Raw genomic sequence first — 19,562 nt, 5'->3', positions numbered from 1 at the left:
CTGGACGTGGTCCTGGGCAATGTGGTCTAGGTGGCCCTGCTTGAGTGGAGGAGTTTGACCAGATGACCTCCAGAGGTCCTTTCCTCCCTCAGCTGTTCTGTGATTCTGTAATTAAGCAGCATTGCTGCCAGGAAAGCTGGAATGAAGTAGGCTTTGTTGTTGTTTGTTTGAATTACATCAGCTGAACAGTACTCTTTTCGCTTTCTTTTTTTCTTCTTTACTTTTTTTTTTTAATAAGGGGGAGAAAAAGTAGGGTTAATGTGTAAGGATAGTGGTTTACAAACTATACAAACTGATAATAATTTAAAGAGTTTAAAAATATTTTTAAGATGAATGTCTCAATAGCATATTGCAAAGTAAAGAGTAATGACTGTTCAGCTTCACAGAAAACTAATTCATTTGCCTCTGGACCCACATCATCATCAGAAAAGATAGTGAAGCAAAAACATGTGCAACCCCCTCCAAATGACTTATGAACACAAATATAGGTTGAACGCAGGCCTATACTGCCAAATTACTGCATTTCTGTGTTCTGTTGTGCACTTTGAAAAAAAGCTGTTGTTTTACTTGTATTACCTGCTGTTCTGCTAAAGATTAATGGGTGGCATCTGTGACAGTGAGACTTACTTGTAGCATGACAACAGAAGTAGTTTTGTTAACTATAGATCTGTAAAAGACTCCTATGATCAAGAAAACTACCTGTGCTTCCAGAAGAGTGCTGATTTCTCCTACTTAAAAAATTTCATTTTACTGAGATTTAGTGAAGTTCCTAGATTTTGTATGTGACTTTGTGGACATTTTAAATCATTTTATGACCTAAATATACCCATTTTATATTATTTTATTTCAAACCTAATGACCTCTGTTATGAAATTTGGATTTTAAGGGACTGGATCAAGAGTGCGGGGGGAAAATCTTCTTAGCCGGAACCTACGCTCTGTTAACAGGAACAGTTGTATTGCTCCCTGATTCTCTGTTCTGCAGGCTGCCAGTGCTCAGACTGTAATCTCATGTTAACAAATGTGATTAGAAATATTGGTAGAATAATGCAGCATGACAGAATCTTATTTATTTGCCTGCTGTACGCGTGACTGTTGCTTTATAAGCAACCTTTATCATATGTGGTACATCTGCTTACATAACTGGGAGATAGATAGATATATAGATAGATATATATATATATGTACCAGTGTCTCCAGAGGAAGTGCCCTTGGCCTTAATTATGGTGACTTGAAGAAAGATATTTCATGTGAGGTTGTCTGTGTTAGCCCTTTGAAACTGATAGGAAATTCAGTATCTTGATGAAGTGTTTTGGGCATGTCTGAAAGAATATTCCGGTTTTGTCAATTTAATCTCTGTTAGCACAAATTTCTGATTTGAAATGCTGCTGCATTTGATGAGATATTGTATGTTTGTGCAATTGTCAGTTCTGTTCAGAGGCATTTTATTAGTGTAGATTGGAAATTAATATATTAATGAGTTAATGTAGAACAAAGTACATTGGAACTTCTGCAGGGAGAAAAATTTATATGGATAAAGATTTATTCTTGCATAGAATTAAACTGCTTTCACTAGAAATCATTGAGGTTTTTAATTGAGGTTGTTAATAAGGCCACACCTACCGCTGTACAATATTTTAGACTGACTTTAAGAACAAAAATTGTAACTGCTTACTTCACCAATTTCTAATATGCCTTGTTCTTGGAAGGGCAAGAGGTCTATACTACAAAGTTGGGCTCATGTTGGTTTTGAGGATCTGCATTTTTGGAAAAGAGCATGTTTGCATTGACTTCCTTACTTAATAATTTTTTTTTTTTAAAAAACATAAGTCATTTCAGGCAGAATGCAGGAATGTCAAGATTATTGATTAACTGTTGGTTATCTAAAATTGCTGTTGGGGGGTACTGCTGAAAAGAAAGTAAAGGCCAAGTTTGGCCTTAAATATTTCAGAATGAAAATACCTGGCCTGTTGCAAAGAAACTGTAGCTAATGCATAGTTTGATCTTCAGGTTTCTAGAACACTTCAAGCATATCAAGTGGCATTGAACATAAGCTAGTATCAGTCATTTGAATAGCTAAAGTAGCTAACCTAATAAGAGTAAAGCAAAATATTTGGATTACTCTTTAAAAACAGGCTAAAACAATTTTCTGTAGTGTTTTCACTCTATTGGGAAAGGGAATCACATTTGCTGTGAAAGTAAACGTGGTATTTGTTTCGCAGAGGAGAGGTTCTGAGCGTAGTTATCTGCAGAAGCACCAAAATCACTTGAGTGTGTTTAAAACTTTGCTAGTAAAGTTAAGAGAATTTCTGAGCTTTAAAATCTGTGTAAAAGTTATTTGTATGTGCTCAAAACCTACTTGTAGCTTCTGTATCAACACACAATTACTGATATTCTCTTGGTGGTGTACGTATCTATGTGATTTGCTAGGGACATGGATTGGATGTGTGTATACATGAAAGCAGTTGTCCAAAAAGAACTTGTTTGGAATACTGTGTGTGTCTTTACACAATTTCCATAAATTTCTGTCCTTTCAATAACAAAGTTCCTTAAAAAGGTAAGTTTCAGCTATGATTTAAATATTTGTTTGTGTTCACAGGATGCTTATATAGAAAACTTTCTTTCTAAGCCATGGCTCTGTACACCCTATTAATAAAAATCTCTGTGGCTGAAACTTCTGATACACCAATAAAAAAAAAAATTGCAGCGCCTTTGTTGTACCAAACTTCCCTGAACAGTCTTTTTTTTTTTGTAAAGGTTTATTAGAGTATTTATTTTCTTGTTTTTTGTAGCAAATTCTGAAATCGAGGTGTCTGTGTCTGCGAGAAATGTGAGAAGGTTGCTTAGTTTCCAGCGATACCTAAGATCTTCCCGTTTTTTCCGTGGTATCACTGTTCCAAATTCTTCAAACATTTTAGATGATGATTATAATGGACAAGCAAAGGTTGGTTGCTTGATTTTTATTTTTTTCAAGTATGTTTTTAAAAATGTTCGCTAGTATGTAACTCTATCTTATGTTGAAAGATAGTGCAGCCAAATATGAATTTTAAGCATGTATTTTTTTATATCTCTCTGTGCGTGTGTGTGTGTATATATATATGTCTGTATCTCAATAAAGTTCAGCCAAAATTTCCTTGTTTCTAACAAACTCCTTCATGTCCCACAAGTTTACTAGAGCTTATATGGCTAGCAGTTTTTTTAATAACTCTAGTGAATGGACGATGCACTGTAATAAATGAAGACAAAGTGAAGAAAGAAAAATGTTAACTGTATTTAAGAAATATAATGGAGCAATCTGGACAACTATTACCACTCCCCCCCTTTTCCTTTGTAGTCTAACCTCATTACTGAACATTTGAAAGAGTGACTAACTACTACTGAAAACTCAATAAAATGCATAAATGTATTTATCAGAAGATTATTATGCCAAACTGACTTTTTCTTTAGTAGGCAATTCTTCTAGAAAAGAAAAGTGTGATGCCTCTAATATATCCACGCTGCAGTAAAGCATACTGGGAAGACAGGCAATACTAAAAGAATAGTTAGTTGGATGAAGGGCTAATGAATTGGGGACAGAGGATGGATAGAGCTGAAGGGGAATGAGCAGGCAAAGTGTACAGGTTATTCAAGATCCCAAAGGCTGTGTCTTCTTAATGATTGTGTGTAAAGCTTCTTGTTCGTGATCCTTGACGCAGAAAAGGAGTACGCTTATAATGCAATGTATCCATATGGCATGTAATCAGGCTGCAGTGTAGGAAGAACCCGATAACCTGGAGGATGGATTTAAAAAAATGTACATTTAATTAAACAGCAGAAAGATCTTGTTAATGCTGTTTGTTTCTTCTGGCAGCTGAGTTTTAGTGGCTGGTGGAGAAAAGCTAGAACGTAGTAATTGGATCACGAAACAGCTCTACCAAGCTAATGAGAATAGGAGAAGGCAAGTATCCGTTGTAAAACATGCTGGGCAGGTATTTCTGATAGAGGTAGGGGTAGCAAGGATTGTGACCGCTGAATTCTAGTGAGGGCTCAAGTGCTGTTTGCTGTTCTTGTTCATCCCTGTTGCTGGAAGAACAGTTCATGTGGAACAGCTGTGAAGAAGTGCTAGTTCGGTGAGGTGGAAAGTCAAAAGCCAGTTTCTTAAAAAAGAAATTAAAAGCTTGGCTCATATGTCTAGTAAAGCATCTAGATATTATTTCTCTTCTATAAACATTCTGAGGTGAAGGACTACACAGATTAATTACTAGCTCACTGCAAAAATTAAAAGTTGAAGAAGTCTGAACACCGTTATTCTGTCATACTGTTTCTGGTTTTAACCTAATTGTTTTAACTTTTACTTCTTTTAAGAAATTGACTAAAGGATGAAGGGAAAATCTCAAGCCAGTACGGTCAAGACACTTCTTTATTTCAGTTTTCTAATTTGCAACATATATTTAAAAATTTTCCAGTTATCAGACAAATTTAATTATTTTTTTACTACTGTTTTTTGTATATAGAAATCCTAAGACTTGCATCAGTCTTTAATCTTAAATACTCCTCTGGGCTACGGGAAGATAGGCATATAGTGAGAAAAATGTGACAGCTTTTGTGTTTTCTTTCAGTGTATGCTGGAGAAGGTCGGAAATTGGAATTTTGATATTTTTCTTTTTGATAGACTGACAAATGGTGAGTTTACTTTCGCTATTTCATTTGTGTTTTATCTCCTAGCATAACTTAACTTGCTCTTACATTGTGGTATGTGATTCCTTGTTCGCTAAAAAGCACAAATTTCATCAGGTAGTACTTTCTGATTTAATAGTCTTTAATCTAAATCCTAGTTTGCTTGGTTACTCTGTTAAAATACTATTACTGTCAGTACTGATAGTAATCATTGATTTGTAGAAGAGGCCCTTCTTGTACTTTGTAGGTTGCTCTTCTCTCTTAGTAATTTGAAGTAGTAATTTGATATAAATTAACAAATAATTTTGCTAACTTAGTCTTTTTTTTTAAATTATGGAATGCTAGTAATTTATATGGTTGTGTCTAAAAGGTTATTTATATTGAACAAATATTTTTCTGATAAATTTGATGTTAAGTAGAATAGTTCTATTACTTTACAATAAAAAAGCACGTTGGTATGAATGCATTATAATTATGACATATAATAGAATATCTAGAGAATTAGGAGTTGAGCAGACAGAAGCTGCTGTATGCATAGCTTGCACAAAATACAAAAAGAAAGAGAATATTATGGTTAGTTTAGTGCACCCATTACAAATAGCGGTAGGAACTACAGAAGTAGTTGGTTAAAAAAGATAAAAGCATTGTTTAACTATGGACAGACAGAAGAGAGATCTGTAAATGTGCTGGAAAGGAGGAGGGAGGGCTGCTGCAGTGGGTACGGTGAAGTTTTGTATTATAATCACAGCAATGGAAGCTGAGTTTTGAATAGAATGGAAGGAGGAGATGAGCGAGTCCAGCATCACAGCAACATTTGTGCCAGCATGGGAAGCGAATGGAGGGCAGCTCTTGCAGGTTTTACGTCAGTCAAATGGAGTTGGTAGCAGAGATGCAGTTAGTGTTTAAAGTTGGCAGAAAGAAACAGAAATGAAGTTCAGAAAGGAAAATATGGCACCAAAAGATAATTTTATCCCGTTTTGTTGAAGGGATGCTTGGTTTAATCTAGTGTAAAAGTAATATCCTCACAGTTTGATTTAATACAGAAATGGATATAAAAATGAAAACGGTGAGGATTTTTACAAATAGAATGCTTATATAGATAGATAAACTTGACACTACTTAACAATGAAAAAAAGCTATGTGTGCAAGTTAACCTGTTTGTAAGCATAGCTTATATCAAATTAATTTATCAGATGCGAGTAATCCGAAATAATCCTTTTTATATGAAGCCTTCTCTACCTTTTAAATATGCTTTTTTTTCAAATACATTTTCGATACTACCAGTACAGCTTCTATTGTGGAAGCCTTTCTATACCATCCTCTTTGCATCCTAATCTAGTCATTTTAGGAGGACATTTTGAACAGGCAGTCTTGTTCTTGAAAATTTGTAAGGGGAGAATGCTGTATATAAGACTCTGCTTGATGAACTGCCCTGGACGAGCCTGTAACAAACAAGCTACTCAGTAAATGTTGTTGGAAGAATTGTGTATCTTATTGCGAGAAAGTGGTGTGCACATGCAAGTACTTCAAGCCTAGTAGTAGGCTAGATATAGCAAAAATTTTTGTCCTTTTGTACCTCAGTTTCTGTCTGTGCTAGGTTAATTCCTGCTAAATGAAGATTGTCAGTCTGTGTACCAAAACTTAAGTTATCTGCCACTACATATTGTTTGCAGAGTAAATAAGCAAGCTATTTCAAGTAAATGCGTTTGCAAGCTATTTCTCTGTCTCTTACAGTTTTACTTGTTTTACCACTGCAAGGGATTGTAATATTATAGCTATGAGTAGGCAAAATGTATTGTAAGCTTGTAATAGTATACATTTCTGAGAGAAACTTAAAACTTTTTCTTTGAGTTCTTGGTGAAATAAGTAGTTCAGCAAAATACATGATGAAAATGAGAGATAGCATATGTACAATGTACACTAATTGATAGTGTTGGTTGGCTTTTTCCTTCGCCTGGTTATTTTTGTATTCAGTTTTAAACTGTATGTCTGTTTATAAAAATCATGGTGCAACATACTACAAAGTGAATACCGTTGTAACAGGTTTGCACGTTCAAACCTGTTGCTTTTTTAATGTTCCTTTTATTTTCCTCTTATCAGTTGACAGTGGACGATTAGTGACTGCATTATAATTATGCAAAAACACTGGTGATTACTAGAGGAGATAGCTAATGTAATCTTGTCATGCAGTAAGATTTAAATATTTATCAAAAATTGGTGTAGAGAAATTTGCTTGTATAATTTTTGTGACCAATTTGTTTGAAATAATACATTTCTTATGAAAGAGTCACTGATTTCATGGCTTCCAATGAATTAGTATTTTCATCTTATTTTTAGGAAACAGTCTAGTCAGCTTAACCTTTCATCTGTTTAATCTTCATGGACTAATTGAACACTTCCAGTTAGATACGATGAAACTTCGTAGATTTTTGGGTAAATACAGCTTTTTATTATAATGAATATTGCTGTTTATCCGCATTTTTATACCTTAACTGAAGTGCTGGTTACAGTTTAGCAATAAGGTTTGAAGAGTACTGATGCAGTCGAGATTGTACAGTGATTTAAATTATATTGATTGAGACAATCTTTCAAAGTTTCCATGAGTATAGAAATCTCCATGTTAAATCCAAGCAAGCATTACCAAGTTTAGTAGTTTTGTAGCAGATGCTGTATTGTATTTACTAAATCTAAATAATCAGGAATATATTTGACAGTGTGACATTTTTATTGGGAAAGGCTAGACAGCTCCTTTCTTTGTTTTGATTTTCAGTTCTCTCTTAATCTTAATTTCCAAAGTTCATGATATAGTTTCCTAACTGTATTGAACATGCCAGCTTGGCCATATTTAATGGTGCCAATTTGATGCTATCTCTTGCTTGCTCAAACTCTCCTACAAATAAGCACGGTACTGTGTGGGCATACTTTCTCTATAGACAGAGCGCAAGACAATTTTACTCGAATGTTTGGGACTGGAGCAGTGGAATGATTCAACAGAAATAGATGTAGAATATTCAAACCAAGTGGTACTTTCATTTAGCAGCTGAAAGAGCTGGCTTTCTGCATCCCCATACCACAGACACAGATGCTGGCGTGAGACTTCCTTCCTTTGGTTCTTCTGTGACAGTACCTTTTATTTAATTTTGTGGAGTGGGATGCTTTTTTTTTTTAGCTAAGCAGGAGAAACAAGTTTCTGGTCCCTTTTAGCAGGCTTTCACAGTTTCAAAGAAAACGATTTTGTGGTTACAAAGCTTGTCATTTAACAGAGGAGAAATCACATTTGGAAGGCTTTTCTCCCTTTTCAAATAAGGGAATATTTTGTTTTCATTATTTAGTTCTCTTTCAGCTCTAAAAAATTTCAGTTCTGTCTTGCATTTCATGTTGTTTTAAAGTGGCCTCAATTCCTTCCAGTTTCAAAAAAGTAGATCAGCTGACCTTGAGTACTGATATATTGGAATGTGAAGAAAATTATTATAGAAATCTGGCCTTAAGCTACTCAAGTTGTAACTGAGTGTGTTTTGTCTTTCTCATCTCGCTTATTTCCTGGTTAGTTGAGATTTAGCAAAAGACAGTACTTGAAAGACCAGTTAGGAATGACTGGATTAGTTAAATGGTTATCAAAAGACAATGATAGTCTTAACTACCTATGACTACTCAAAGCCATAAGTCACTAAAATGAGATTAGACTTGGAAGAAGGCAAAATTTTATTCTAGCTTTGAAATTCACCACTTTTCCATTTTTGTTAATGCCTTCTACTTAATAGCAGTAAGAAAAACATTTCTTAGATCTGTCCTAGTCCATCTGTCCAATCAAGGAACCTTTCTTCCAAATACAGCTTCTTAGCATGGACCCAGTTCATTCTTTTCTTTTGTTACCTCTTATACCCTTGTCCAAATTAATCTGAAGATCAAAGTCCAGAAGATTAGGACAGCTCAAGCGGTCTATAGTGCCACACAAAATTCCCTTTATTTGAGAACTTACTGGAATCTTTTTAAGGAGAGAAATCTGATCTTAGTCCTCAGTAGGATCTCAACATTTTGTCTCTCTCTCTCTGTCTCTCTCTCATATATGTGTGTGTGTATTATATGTTTGTTTGTTTATACAAATACGCAGTCTTTCTGTGACTTCCAAAGGTTACTTGAAGGTCTGTCTCCTCCTACTCTGTGTTTTCAAGTTCTTATTCCAGACCCGAACAGGGGGAGAGAAAATCCAAAGTACGATGTTCCTGGAAACATAGGGTTGTTGTGCCATTCTAGTTCTGGCAAACCGTGATCAAAATACTGTCCTAGGTCTGCTTTATTAAAATAAATAAGCTAAGAAAATTGTAGACTTCAGGTAGCTGGACCAGCCTACGAAGCCACAAAAAATTGAGGAGTAAGCCAAGGACATCCTCATTCATGCACTGGATGTGAGGGATAGGTGAAAGGCAGTTCTTCTGCAGGTTAATAGAGCCCAAATATGCTTATTTGCATTATTTTTCATATGAGGTGTCAGCTATGCATGGAGTACTGTTGAGATTATGCAATGGTTACAGTATTTTGACTTTTCATGAGCCACAGCTCTTCACAAATATATGGCACTAATGTTCTAACATTACAGTCACAATTACATGGAGGGTACTGGCTTGTAAACTGAGTAGGAAAAAAAGAGGTTGTGGGCATGTTTGTTTGAAAAGGACTGACAGACCATAGTCAGACAGGAAAATGTTCTTTTGAGGTTTGCTTGAAAGAGCTAATGTGTCATATCAGGCAAAACTTCAGAATATAGTTTGATTGCTGTGCTTCAGATCTTCTCCCCCTCCATCCTTTTTAACATTATAGTTCTTTTACTCTATGTAGTACTCAAGCTAACGTGGATGTCCCTTAAAGTATTCTACCTATAATGTTTAAAGACAGCCAGGAAGATGGAGGAAAGAGGAGGAAAGCAAGGAAGAAGTTAAACAGGGAATATTAAATCTAGGAGTGGTTAGTCAGACCATCATCTAAATGAGATTCTTTTCTAAATTGCATATAGGCTTAAATTTGTCTGAGTACAAGTATGAGAAGATGCCTAAACTATGTAGAGGTGGCTTCCCATGACCACTCTCCTGAAGGGGGAAGAAAAGCACTTCATATGACAGGAAAGCAGTGCCTAATTCCTCTGATCCTGTCTGTTTTCAAGGCATGCTATGAAGTCATCCTGATGCTTTGGTAAATAGTATCATCTCCATTTTGTATTCCAGGTTGCCTCAACATTCAGACAGGCTAGATTATCAAAGGGAGCCTTTCCTAGGAAGTTCTCAAAGTCAAAGTATCTCAGATGATATATTGATTTCAAGTTGTTTCATTTTTGCTGACTTTGTCAGTCATCAAAGATGACTTTGCGTGTAGTTGATTTCTTTAGAAAATACTGTTTCTTCATATAAAAATCTTTTATGCCTGGCTCTTAGTTCAACTGATGATTTATTGACTTTGGCGCTTTTATGTGTATGTAACTTGTGATATTACATATTTCTGGGCCTAACAAGGACATATAAAATGGTACTTGAAAAAATTGCTATTTTATTTAAATTTGGGTATTTGTTATTTTCCTGCAGTTATGGTTCAAGAAGATTATCACAGTCAAAACCCTTATCATAATGCAGTTCATGCTGCTGATGTGACTCAGGCCATGCACTGTTACTTAAAAGAGCCCAAGGTAAGGGACCGTTCTCACTTTTACATCACATATGCATACAGAAATACATGCATTTGTGTGTGTGCACATATAAATGGATTGTGTGCACATATATACATATATGTGTATATGCACACACTTTTTATTAAAAACAAACCAACCCCAAAACCCACTTTCTGAACACAAAAAGGTGGGGGAGGGAATCTTCATGTTGCTGAGGCTGTGGGTTCACGCTTAGCAGTATGCTTTTCTTTTTTCCTTCTGAGCTGGCATTGTCTCTTGTGTGACTTCATGTTGAACCAGAGTAGGGAATTGATGAAGATTGCAGCTGTTGAACATAGTGCTGTGCCCCAAGACATTTACATAGAATCATAGCCTGAGTCAGAGCTGGCAATAATAAACCTGTGTATTCATAGTTTGTGGTGGGGTTTTTTTGTTTGGTTGTTATTTTTTCCTCTGGAAACTACTGTTCTTACCCTTGCTTTGCTCATCTTTGATGTTAATAAATAATATGCTTCTGCTAGAGGTACCTTATAGCAAGACATCAGGAGTTCTCTTTGGCCTTTCTTTCTAAAAAAGGGCAGTGTGACAGACCTTAATGAGCTGAGCTAGTTGCATGTTTGTTTCTTATTACTTGGACTGCTGGCAGTCTGCTGTAAGTGATGTCTTAAGACAATTTCAGGGCTAAATCCTGTCCTTCTGTATTAACTTGAAAACTGTAGTGCTCTCTAGCCAGGTGAGAAGTTGTCTACCTTGATGCAGATTATCACCAATCTGGTATTCTCTTGAATAGCATAGCTCTTTATTCTGCTTCTGAGGTAAAAACAAGTAAGTTCTGGCTCCATGGATATTTTTCGGAGGCTCTTTGCCCACTCCTCCCACTCAGTTTCTCAGTGCTGCTCTCAGATCAATTGTTGGTGCAAATCAGAGCTGATACGTGATGAGCTTTTTTTTATGGCATGCAGTTTGGAAGCTCTGAGCATTTTTTTATTTAATACTCGTGATGGAAGTTTTGTAATGCTTCGGATACAAGTATAGACTTTGTATTTTTAGTAACATATACAGCTACTGGTTGTGTTGCACCAAAGTACATTATAAACATGTGAGGCATGATAGATGGCAAATGCAACGGGGAATATAAACTTCTGTCCTTGCAGGGTGTTTGCTGCATTTCACTTTTGTGCAGGCAGAACTGTCCTCTCTGTTTTAGTGCAAGCTAGACTTTATTACCAAGTTTAACTCGCAGACCTCCCAACTAGAAGTAGTAACAGCTATGAACAGTAAAAATAAGTCTGTGCAGTTTCATGCTGAGTTAATCGACATGCACATACTTTTTGAAAGTATCTTTGGCAGATTTTCCTCCTTCAGTTTTTTCCTGGTAGACTTTGAAATATAGTTTTGCGTAAGAGTAGAAATCCATTCTGAACAGTTCTAAAGTCTTCCAGAGCATTAGTTTCTTCCTTTTAAGATGAAAGGTTTTTATGTTTTTTTAAAACATACTCTGTATTTAAAGCAGAATTGACAGATACAGACAGACTTGGTAAATGAGATGGAGAGCTAATTTTAAGAATTTGCTGCTTTTACAGGATCCGTTTAGAAATAGTACTTCATTACCAGCCAGAAAGTAGCGTTTTGTGTGCCAGCATTTTTTAAGACTGAACCTTCCATTCAGAAAGAATAATGCTTAAACCATTGTTGAAATTTTGTAGCTTTTCGCGGGGAAATACCATGAAAAGTCACTGGAATATTAGTTTTACATTATTAAAATTTTCTCTGAGTTTCTATTGGCTTTTAATTACTAAAAAATAAAAACAAAAATGTGACACGCTTGCACTTTTTCTAAGGGCATACTTGCATTGCTAACAGAATTACGTTTGTTATTATCTTACAGCTTTCCAAATCTTTAACTCCATGGGATGTTCTGCTCAGCTTAATAGCAGCTGCCACACATGATTTGGATCACCCAGGCGTTAACCAACCTTTCCTAATTAAAACAAACCATTACTTAGCAACTTTATATAAGGTAAGGACAAAATCGGTTGTTTTGTTAAAACCAGGTTTGGAGAATGCCTTGAGGAGTACAGAAAAGGAGTATAAATTGTGATGTGTTTAGCTAGTGGTAGGTTTGAATCCAGACATTGTTTCCATGCCACTGGGATTAAAAAAAAAGTGCAAGCTAACAAAGTATTCAGGATTTGTGAGTTTTAACCTCCTTGGGGGAAAAAAAAAAAGAAAAAAAGAAAGAAAAACATCATCCCCAAAACCCAACGAAACTGTCTGGTACTGCTCTTAGAATATATATAACTTCAATTTAAGAAAAAGTCATTGACTGATACCTGTAATACCATTTTCATTCACAGAATACCTCAGTATTAGAGAACCATCACTGGAGATCAGCAGTGGGGTTGCTGAGAGAGTCTGGTTTATTTGCACATATGTCATTAGAAAACAGGTACGTTTATACAAAATAGTATAGATTAGTTTAACATGTAAGTAAGCTGTTACGTAAGTAAGACAGCCTTGCAAAACAAGCTAAATTATTGCATGGCAGTTCTGAATACAAAACATAGATTGTGATCTATTTTAAGAATTCCCGGATACCATGGTGTTCGAGTAGAGCAGTTCATGGTGCTATGTGATATTTGGAAAATAATATTTACTGCGAGCACACTGAAGAAGTGTATTCATATAGTCAAGCACCTGTTTAGATTAAACTTGGCAGCCTTTTCTTGTTCTGCCACCACAGCTGTAGTTTAAAATAGACCCTCTTCACCTACTTTAACAAGAAATAAGCTTTAAACAATTAGTTCCTGCATTTTTAGGGGAAAAAAAAAGGGGGAGGGGGGGAAAGAAAAGCTAAAAACTGTTTTAGTCTTCCTGAAAGCTGCCAATGAAACATCCTGATATTTCTATGGATGTTGTATGAATTTTTCAGAGAGGGAAAACAAAAAAAAAGACACAGTTCAGTGCAAATGCTGATTATAAAGCTTGTATTTATATAATAATGAATATGATAAAAAGACATGTAAATCTAGTGATGGCTGTTGTTCTTAATTTTGTTATGCTTTTTGAATGTTTGGTATCACTAATTTCAGGCAGCTGATGGAAAGCCAGATAGGTGATCTCATTCTTGCCACAGACATCAGTCAGCAAAATGAGTATCTGTCCATGTTTCGATCCCATTTGGATAGAGGAGACCTATGTTTAGAGAATGCGAATCATCGTCACTTCATTTTACAGGTGATCTTTTTGGTAACGTTTTTGAAAACATCATTTTAGCATCAAAAATAATTTACTTAAAATGCTAAATACTACTTCTTCCAGGCTATCTCCTACTTTCAAAATGAGGTAGAAATATCTTTTAGTCATTTCATTTCATTACAAAACGGTTGTTCCCTCTACTTCAATCTGCCCCCCTCTCGGCACTTCTCCCAAGTGATATTGTGTATTGGTAAGTCTGATAACTTAGAACTGCTAAACCAGGGAGAGTTGTGTTTCCAAGACAAGGTTTAGTTCTTCTGATGACTCCAGTGCAGTCTCAGAACTGTGAAATGCTTTGTCAGAACCTATTTCAGGAAAGGAAAGCACTGTTGTTGTGATTCAGTTTTGCAGCCATGCTAGAGATGGGTTTAGCAAGCTTGAAAAACAAAAGCCTTGAGAGTCTCCTTTAGGTTTATAGAAATTTTTATTGTTAGGTTCATATTGTGGACTATAAAAGAAAGTGGACAAACAGGTAAGTTCCTGTGCAAACCATGATTATAAATGTGAACTTCAGAGCCAGAAATGCAAAATACTGTTTGCTTACTTTGATGTTTCTTTTTCTGAATTTATTGTTTTCTCCTGTATGAGTGAATATACTAAATATAGTGCCCCTGAAATACTTTGACTTGACTGAATTTCCATATTACTCAGAGGTGATCATGAGATCTGAAGTTCCCTAAGCGTTTTTTAAGTATGATTATAGAACATAACTTCAGAGAGAAGCACAAATGGTAGGTAGGTTTGTTATTCACAAAACTTAAAATAATCTGCTGTCAGGAAATAAATAATTACAGATGCTTCTGTTGGAGGGAGAGGTGACCTAATGCTGTATGTTGACTTACTAGATGGCTTTGAAGTGTGCTGATATTTGTAATCCATGTCGGACATGGGAGCTGAGTAAGCAGTGGAGTGAAAAAGTAACAGAGGAGTTCTTCCATCAAGGCAAGTAAGAGTAGAAGTATCTGTTTGTACATAATGTATTTGTGCTGTGGAGAGAGCGACTATGAGTCATAGCTGCTTGCAAATAAAGGGATTTATATTTATGACTAATAGAGATTTACAGTACGGTATGGATTTTTTTTTACTTTCATGGGTTGTACTTCTTGCAAAAGGTCGGCGTTACTAAAACCCAACGAAGAATCTGCTTAGAATCTGAATCTGGAATGGTTGGTTCAATAGATTCTTCAGCCTGAAAGGTGCTTCAGATGAATGATTATGCTCACTTTACATTTACCTAGTGGTTTCAGTAAATTATTACATATATTCATCATGTATCTTCAATATTTAAACTTTGGCTGTGAGGCGTGTTGGTAAACAGGTAAGAGCTAGGGAGGAGATTTTTAGTTAGCAGGCAGTTAAGGCTACTTACTTATGTAAGCAGTTAATAAAGTTTTTAATTGAAAAATGGAGTGGATTCTCTCCATTGTTACTATATTGTTTTAATAATAGAATAAAATGTGCTTCTCCTTTCTTAAGGCTAGTTTAGCTGACCTGAGACATGCTAATTTGTGCATGGATACCATAAATGGGGAACAGACTGCTTTATTTGGTGCTAATCATGTGAAGCTTATTCTTAGATAAAGGTGATGGGGAAGCAGAACAACAAATTGCCTTCAGTGAGAAATTTCTGAAGGCTGAGCCTTCTTCCATATTGCTAAGGGGGGAATCTTAATTTGTCATTTCTATGGCAGTCTAGGAGGTTTTGCAAGGAAGTGTGTTAATCCTTCAGGAAACCCGTGATTTGATGTTTTTTCTTTATAATTATTGTTTGATGAAAAATACAAAGTACTGTTAGTCTCACTGATAGACCTACTTGGTTTTTTTTGGGGGAGATAAGGGGAGGGAAGTAAATGCATTCAACCTGCTGCAAGATACCATCCTCGTTAACCAACTTGCACAACTCACCTCTATCAGTGTTTGATGATTCCATTTGGGTCTGGACTTGATGACTTAATAGTTGTATTATACTTTTATTTCTTTAGGAGATATTGAAAAAAAGTATCACTTGGGTGTGAGTCCACTTTGTGACCGACAGACGGAAACTATTGCCAACATCCAGATTGGTAACTGCAGTTCAATTTATTTGAGTAGACTTCTTTCAGGATGCAGTTTGAAAAAAGTACCTTTTAGATACATTACCTAGAGGTTATATGGGCTCTGCGTGTGTGTGCGGCAGCACTTCGTTACAAAGAGCAGTTTTTTTCAACTTGCTATATAACATTTCTCCCTTGAATTGAGTGTTTACGAAAGGTGCTGCACTGACAGTCCTGGAGACCAAAGCCCCTGTGTTTTCTCACAGCTTGGGACGCAGCTGTCTGACTTTTCCTGTGCTGCTGCCCAGAACTTTCCTCATCTGAGTGCCCCGTTTGGGAAGACGAGGAGAGTTCATTCCCTTCTCCATGCAGTCTCGGGTGCCTTTTGCGTCGAGGTTGCCACAACAGGGTTCCAGCTCTCTGGGTTGAGCTCTCTGGAATGTTAGCATTCCTTTTAAATGCAGCCTTAAAAAGGGTGGTGGGCAGAGATCTGATGGAGAACCGTGAATAGCCATTATATTAATTTTTTGCTAACTTGAGTTGCATTTAAAATAGCAGAAGGGCTGACTTTTTATAGTTGTTTTTTTTAATAAAGTTGTTCATATAGATTGAATGGGACTCAATTAAAAACATAGTAAAGAAAATAATCAATTTAACAAACATCATATGAATTAATGCTTGAAATTAAGAGACAAAAACTGATCTGTTCAATCAGCTGCACTGTTGTAATTTAGAATGTTAGAAAATGATAACATTTCTGTAATTGACAGATTCAATTTTGGTATTCTTATTTGGTAGTGAATTTTTAGTTCATGGAAATAGACAATATAAATAAGTGGAGATGCGCATACACACAAACATGTATATAAATGTTTGTATGTTGATGTTCTGTGGCGTTTTTGTTTAAAAATTTCTCTGATTTTTTATTTTTCAGTATTTTTAATCAGCTTAATATTGTGAAAAGAATGTGGTTTTTTCCTGTGTAATATAGTTCAGACTGTCTATGGGGTAATTTGTTATAGAATCTGTCTTTTACAAATTTTCTAAAGTAGTTTGTGTGACTTAGTTGCTGATGTTTATATTCTCCCCCCATGTTCTCCAATATTTTCCTTTATTTGGTCATTGTTGTGAAAGAAAGGAGGTTAATTTGTAATCCAATGTAATGCTGTTCTTTTGACTGACCAGTGAAATCTTCTACATTTTGAGAGATTATTTTGTAAAGATGCCCTGAATATTGAAATGAATTTTTAAATGCACACTGGAGAAGAATAGTCTGATGCACTGTTTATTTTTTTGCTCCTAAATTTTATTTAAATACTCGGTTTGAGTGTCTTTTTCCTGTCTTTTCAACTTGGATGTGTTTGTTTGCTTGTTTTTGAAGGTTTTATGACTTACTTAGTGGAGCCGCTGTTTGGGGAATGGGCCCGGTTTTCAAACACCAGGCTGTCGCAGACAATGCTTGGCCACCTGGGACTGAACAAGGCTAGCTGGAAGGGAGTGCAGAGGGAACAGTCTGGCAGTGGTGACGATGTTGACCCCGCTTTTGAGGAAATGGACTCAGACATATTACCTCAGGAACCTCGATTGTCCTGACCTCAATCTTCATGACAAAACTGCCTCTTCTCACGGTTCTGCACGGTTGGATTAAAGGAGATACTTGCCTGCCCCAGGTTTTGGTAAAATGGTAAAATGATGCCAGCATTATTTATTTCCAAGTTTTCCTTTGACACAGACCATTTGAACCAGAATTTTTTTAAACTGCAAGATCTGAACATAGAGCAATATGCATACGCCTCAGTTGGTTTTCGTTCGGAACCTTGAATATGCAAAGCACAGCAGTGACCGAGCCTTGAAGGAACAGTACGAAAGCTTCATTGTGCCACACGGTTTTGGTTTTTTGGTGAAATCTGGAATACGGTCGTCAAATCTAAGACTTGAGATGGATTGTTCCACTTTCTTGGAATTTAGCAAGACTTGCATAAATGTGTTCAAAGCATACCTTCCACTCAGTCCCTGTTTTAATACGGAAATGTGAAGTGCCCATCCTCTGCTGCCTCTGGCAAGACTTGATGTTTACAAATGTACTCTGAAACTATTGGTTCTAGACTTAACCTTTGCGCATGGCTGTGAAGGAACCACTAACTTGGTTTTTTTGCTTTTTTAAAAGAAAAAGATCAAATCTGAGACCGCAGCTCTTGTTTCTTTGGATGCCAGAAAAGCCTCCCATTTGCCATAATTTTGTTTGTGCACTGGGAACTGAGCATTCATCATAGAGCACAGCCAAGCTTTACTCCAGTGCTATATGGGAATGCAGTTTTTTAACGGTGGAAAACACTTCTGAATTTGGGAAGGGAAGGGGTGGGGGTGGGGGGGAAGCGTCCGAACTGCATTGCGATTCTGCAGTGGAAACATCGCATGTTGTTTTCACTATTGTACACTTGAACTGCACATGCAAGAAAAAGGTGGAATGTCTAAACACCATAATCAGCTCAGGGTATTTGCCAATCTGAAATAAAGTGGGATGGGAAGCGTGTCCTTCAGAACAAGGGTACAAATGCCCCTTTCGCTGCAGCGTGCGTGTATGTGTGGGTGTGTGAGTATGTTTGGGACGGGGGAGGGTGGGAGGGTACTGGGAAGGGTTTGAAGGGCAGCATTTTTTGTTTTTTGTTTTTTTTTTTTTGTTTGGGTTTTTTTAATTTATTCTTTTAGAATGTGACAATTTCATGAACAGCCACATTGGGGAGGAAACTGTAACAAATTGCTACAGATGCCTTAAACTATGCACAAAGCTAAGTGACCAAATTTGTTTTTGATTTGAAAAATAATAAAAAAAAAAAAACGTGCATTGTTTACGTATTCCTCCCTCTACTGAAACATTACCCACTAATGGGTTTTTGATGGGAAAAGGAGAAAATGTTTTTTAGGACAAAATTAAAGGACTAATTTTAAACTTAGAACATTCCATTTTTGTAATTTGTTTTACATTGTTTTAAGTACAGTAAGCACAACTGTAATCTAGTTTGAGAAACTGGTGCTTTCTTTTAGTTCATTTGTATTTCCCTGTTATTATTGTAAAAGACTGTTTATTAATTCTGTTTACAGTTTGTTGCAACAGCCATTTTTGGGAGACAGCTTCAGCGTAAAGCCATTTGTAAAGGCTTTGCCATATTCATTTTAATATGTGCCTGTTGCTGTTAACTTTTAATTAATAAAAAAAAATCTTTTCACATTATGCTCCTGTACATTTAAGTTACGACCGAGTCCAGCATTATGGAAAGGTAGCTAAGGTTGCAGTCAGCTTCCTCTGTAAAACTAAGCCAACTTTTGGATTTGAAAATACTAGTCCTCATATGCCAAAATTGATTGCCTCTTGGAGTTTGGCCTTTTACTGTTCGACAAGCAGATCCTGACTTACCTGATTGTTTTCCTTCTAAAATTAAGTTATTATTCTTTCATGTTCCCTGAAGTAGTATCATTAATCTCAAAGTGGCCATGTTTAAAGAAATAAATTTATAATGAAACCATTTTTTTGAACCTGCGTGAACTTCCTTCCTTTGCTGTCAGTGCAAGTTCTTGCTGTTGTCTGACTCCAGCAGAGAAGGATCGATGTGATAATGAGCTTTGGTTATAACTTGCGGTAACAGAAAAGCCTTATTTTAACAGGTTGTCTTTGAAAGGGTGATACTTGCCGGTGGTGTGTGGAGCTGTCAGGACAAAGAGGTAACGGCTGTATGTGAGTAACTTACTACAGAGAGACTGCAGCTAAGCTTCCTTACAGCCTTTGCAGATTCGTAGGGATAAGTATGGAAAATTATTGATTCCTCTTCGACGTTTTTGAATAGAGCATATTCCAAGTCTGCAGCTATTTCCAAAACAACCACTAAAATCAGTATCTGATGATGTCTTCTGTGACTCACATTTTTTTAAAAATGTGGCTGGACGGCCGAGCCCAGAGAGTTG

The 19,562-nt window shown here is 36.2% G+C and overlaps 1 protein-coding gene across 1 annotated transcript in view; it reads left to right on the top strand.

Moving 5' to 3' along the window:
- PDE7A (phosphodiesterase 7A) overlaps nt 1-17,270 on the top strand; it is a 41,854-nt gene extending 24,584 nt beyond the window's left edge. Inside the window, exons 4-13 of the mRNA XM_009578512.1 lie at nt 2,792-2,943; nt 4,598-4,661; nt 6,993-7,088; nt 10,229-10,329; nt 12,200-12,331; nt 12,669-12,760; nt 13,404-13,548; nt 14,415-14,511; nt 15,552-15,632; nt 16,984-17,270. Of these exons, the coding sequence (XP_009576807.1) occupies nt 2,792-2,943; nt 4,598-4,661; nt 6,993-7,088; nt 10,229-10,329; nt 12,200-12,331; nt 12,669-12,760; nt 13,404-13,548; nt 14,415-14,511; nt 15,552-15,632; nt 16,984-17,195 (1,172 nt within the window). The 3' untranslated portion in view covers nt 17,196-17,270. The remainder of the gene's footprint in view (nt 1-2,791; nt 2,944-4,597; nt 4,662-6,992; nt 7,089-10,228; nt 10,330-12,199; nt 12,332-12,668; nt 12,761-13,403; nt 13,549-14,414; nt 14,512-15,551; nt 15,633-16,983) is intronic.
- Nucleotides 17,271-19,562: the final 2,292 nt, after the last annotated feature.

The sequence above is a fragment of the Fulmarus glacialis genome, unplaced genomic scaffold (genome assembly GCF_000690835.1).
Source record: "Fulmarus glacialis isolate BGI_N327 unplaced genomic scaffold, ASM69083v1 scaffold38085, whole genome shotgun sequence".
NCBI classification, from domain to species: domain Eukaryota; kingdom Metazoa; phylum Chordata; class Aves; order Procellariiformes; family Procellariidae; genus Fulmarus; species Fulmarus glacialis.
This window is presented reverse-complemented; position numbering and strand designations above follow the sequence as displayed.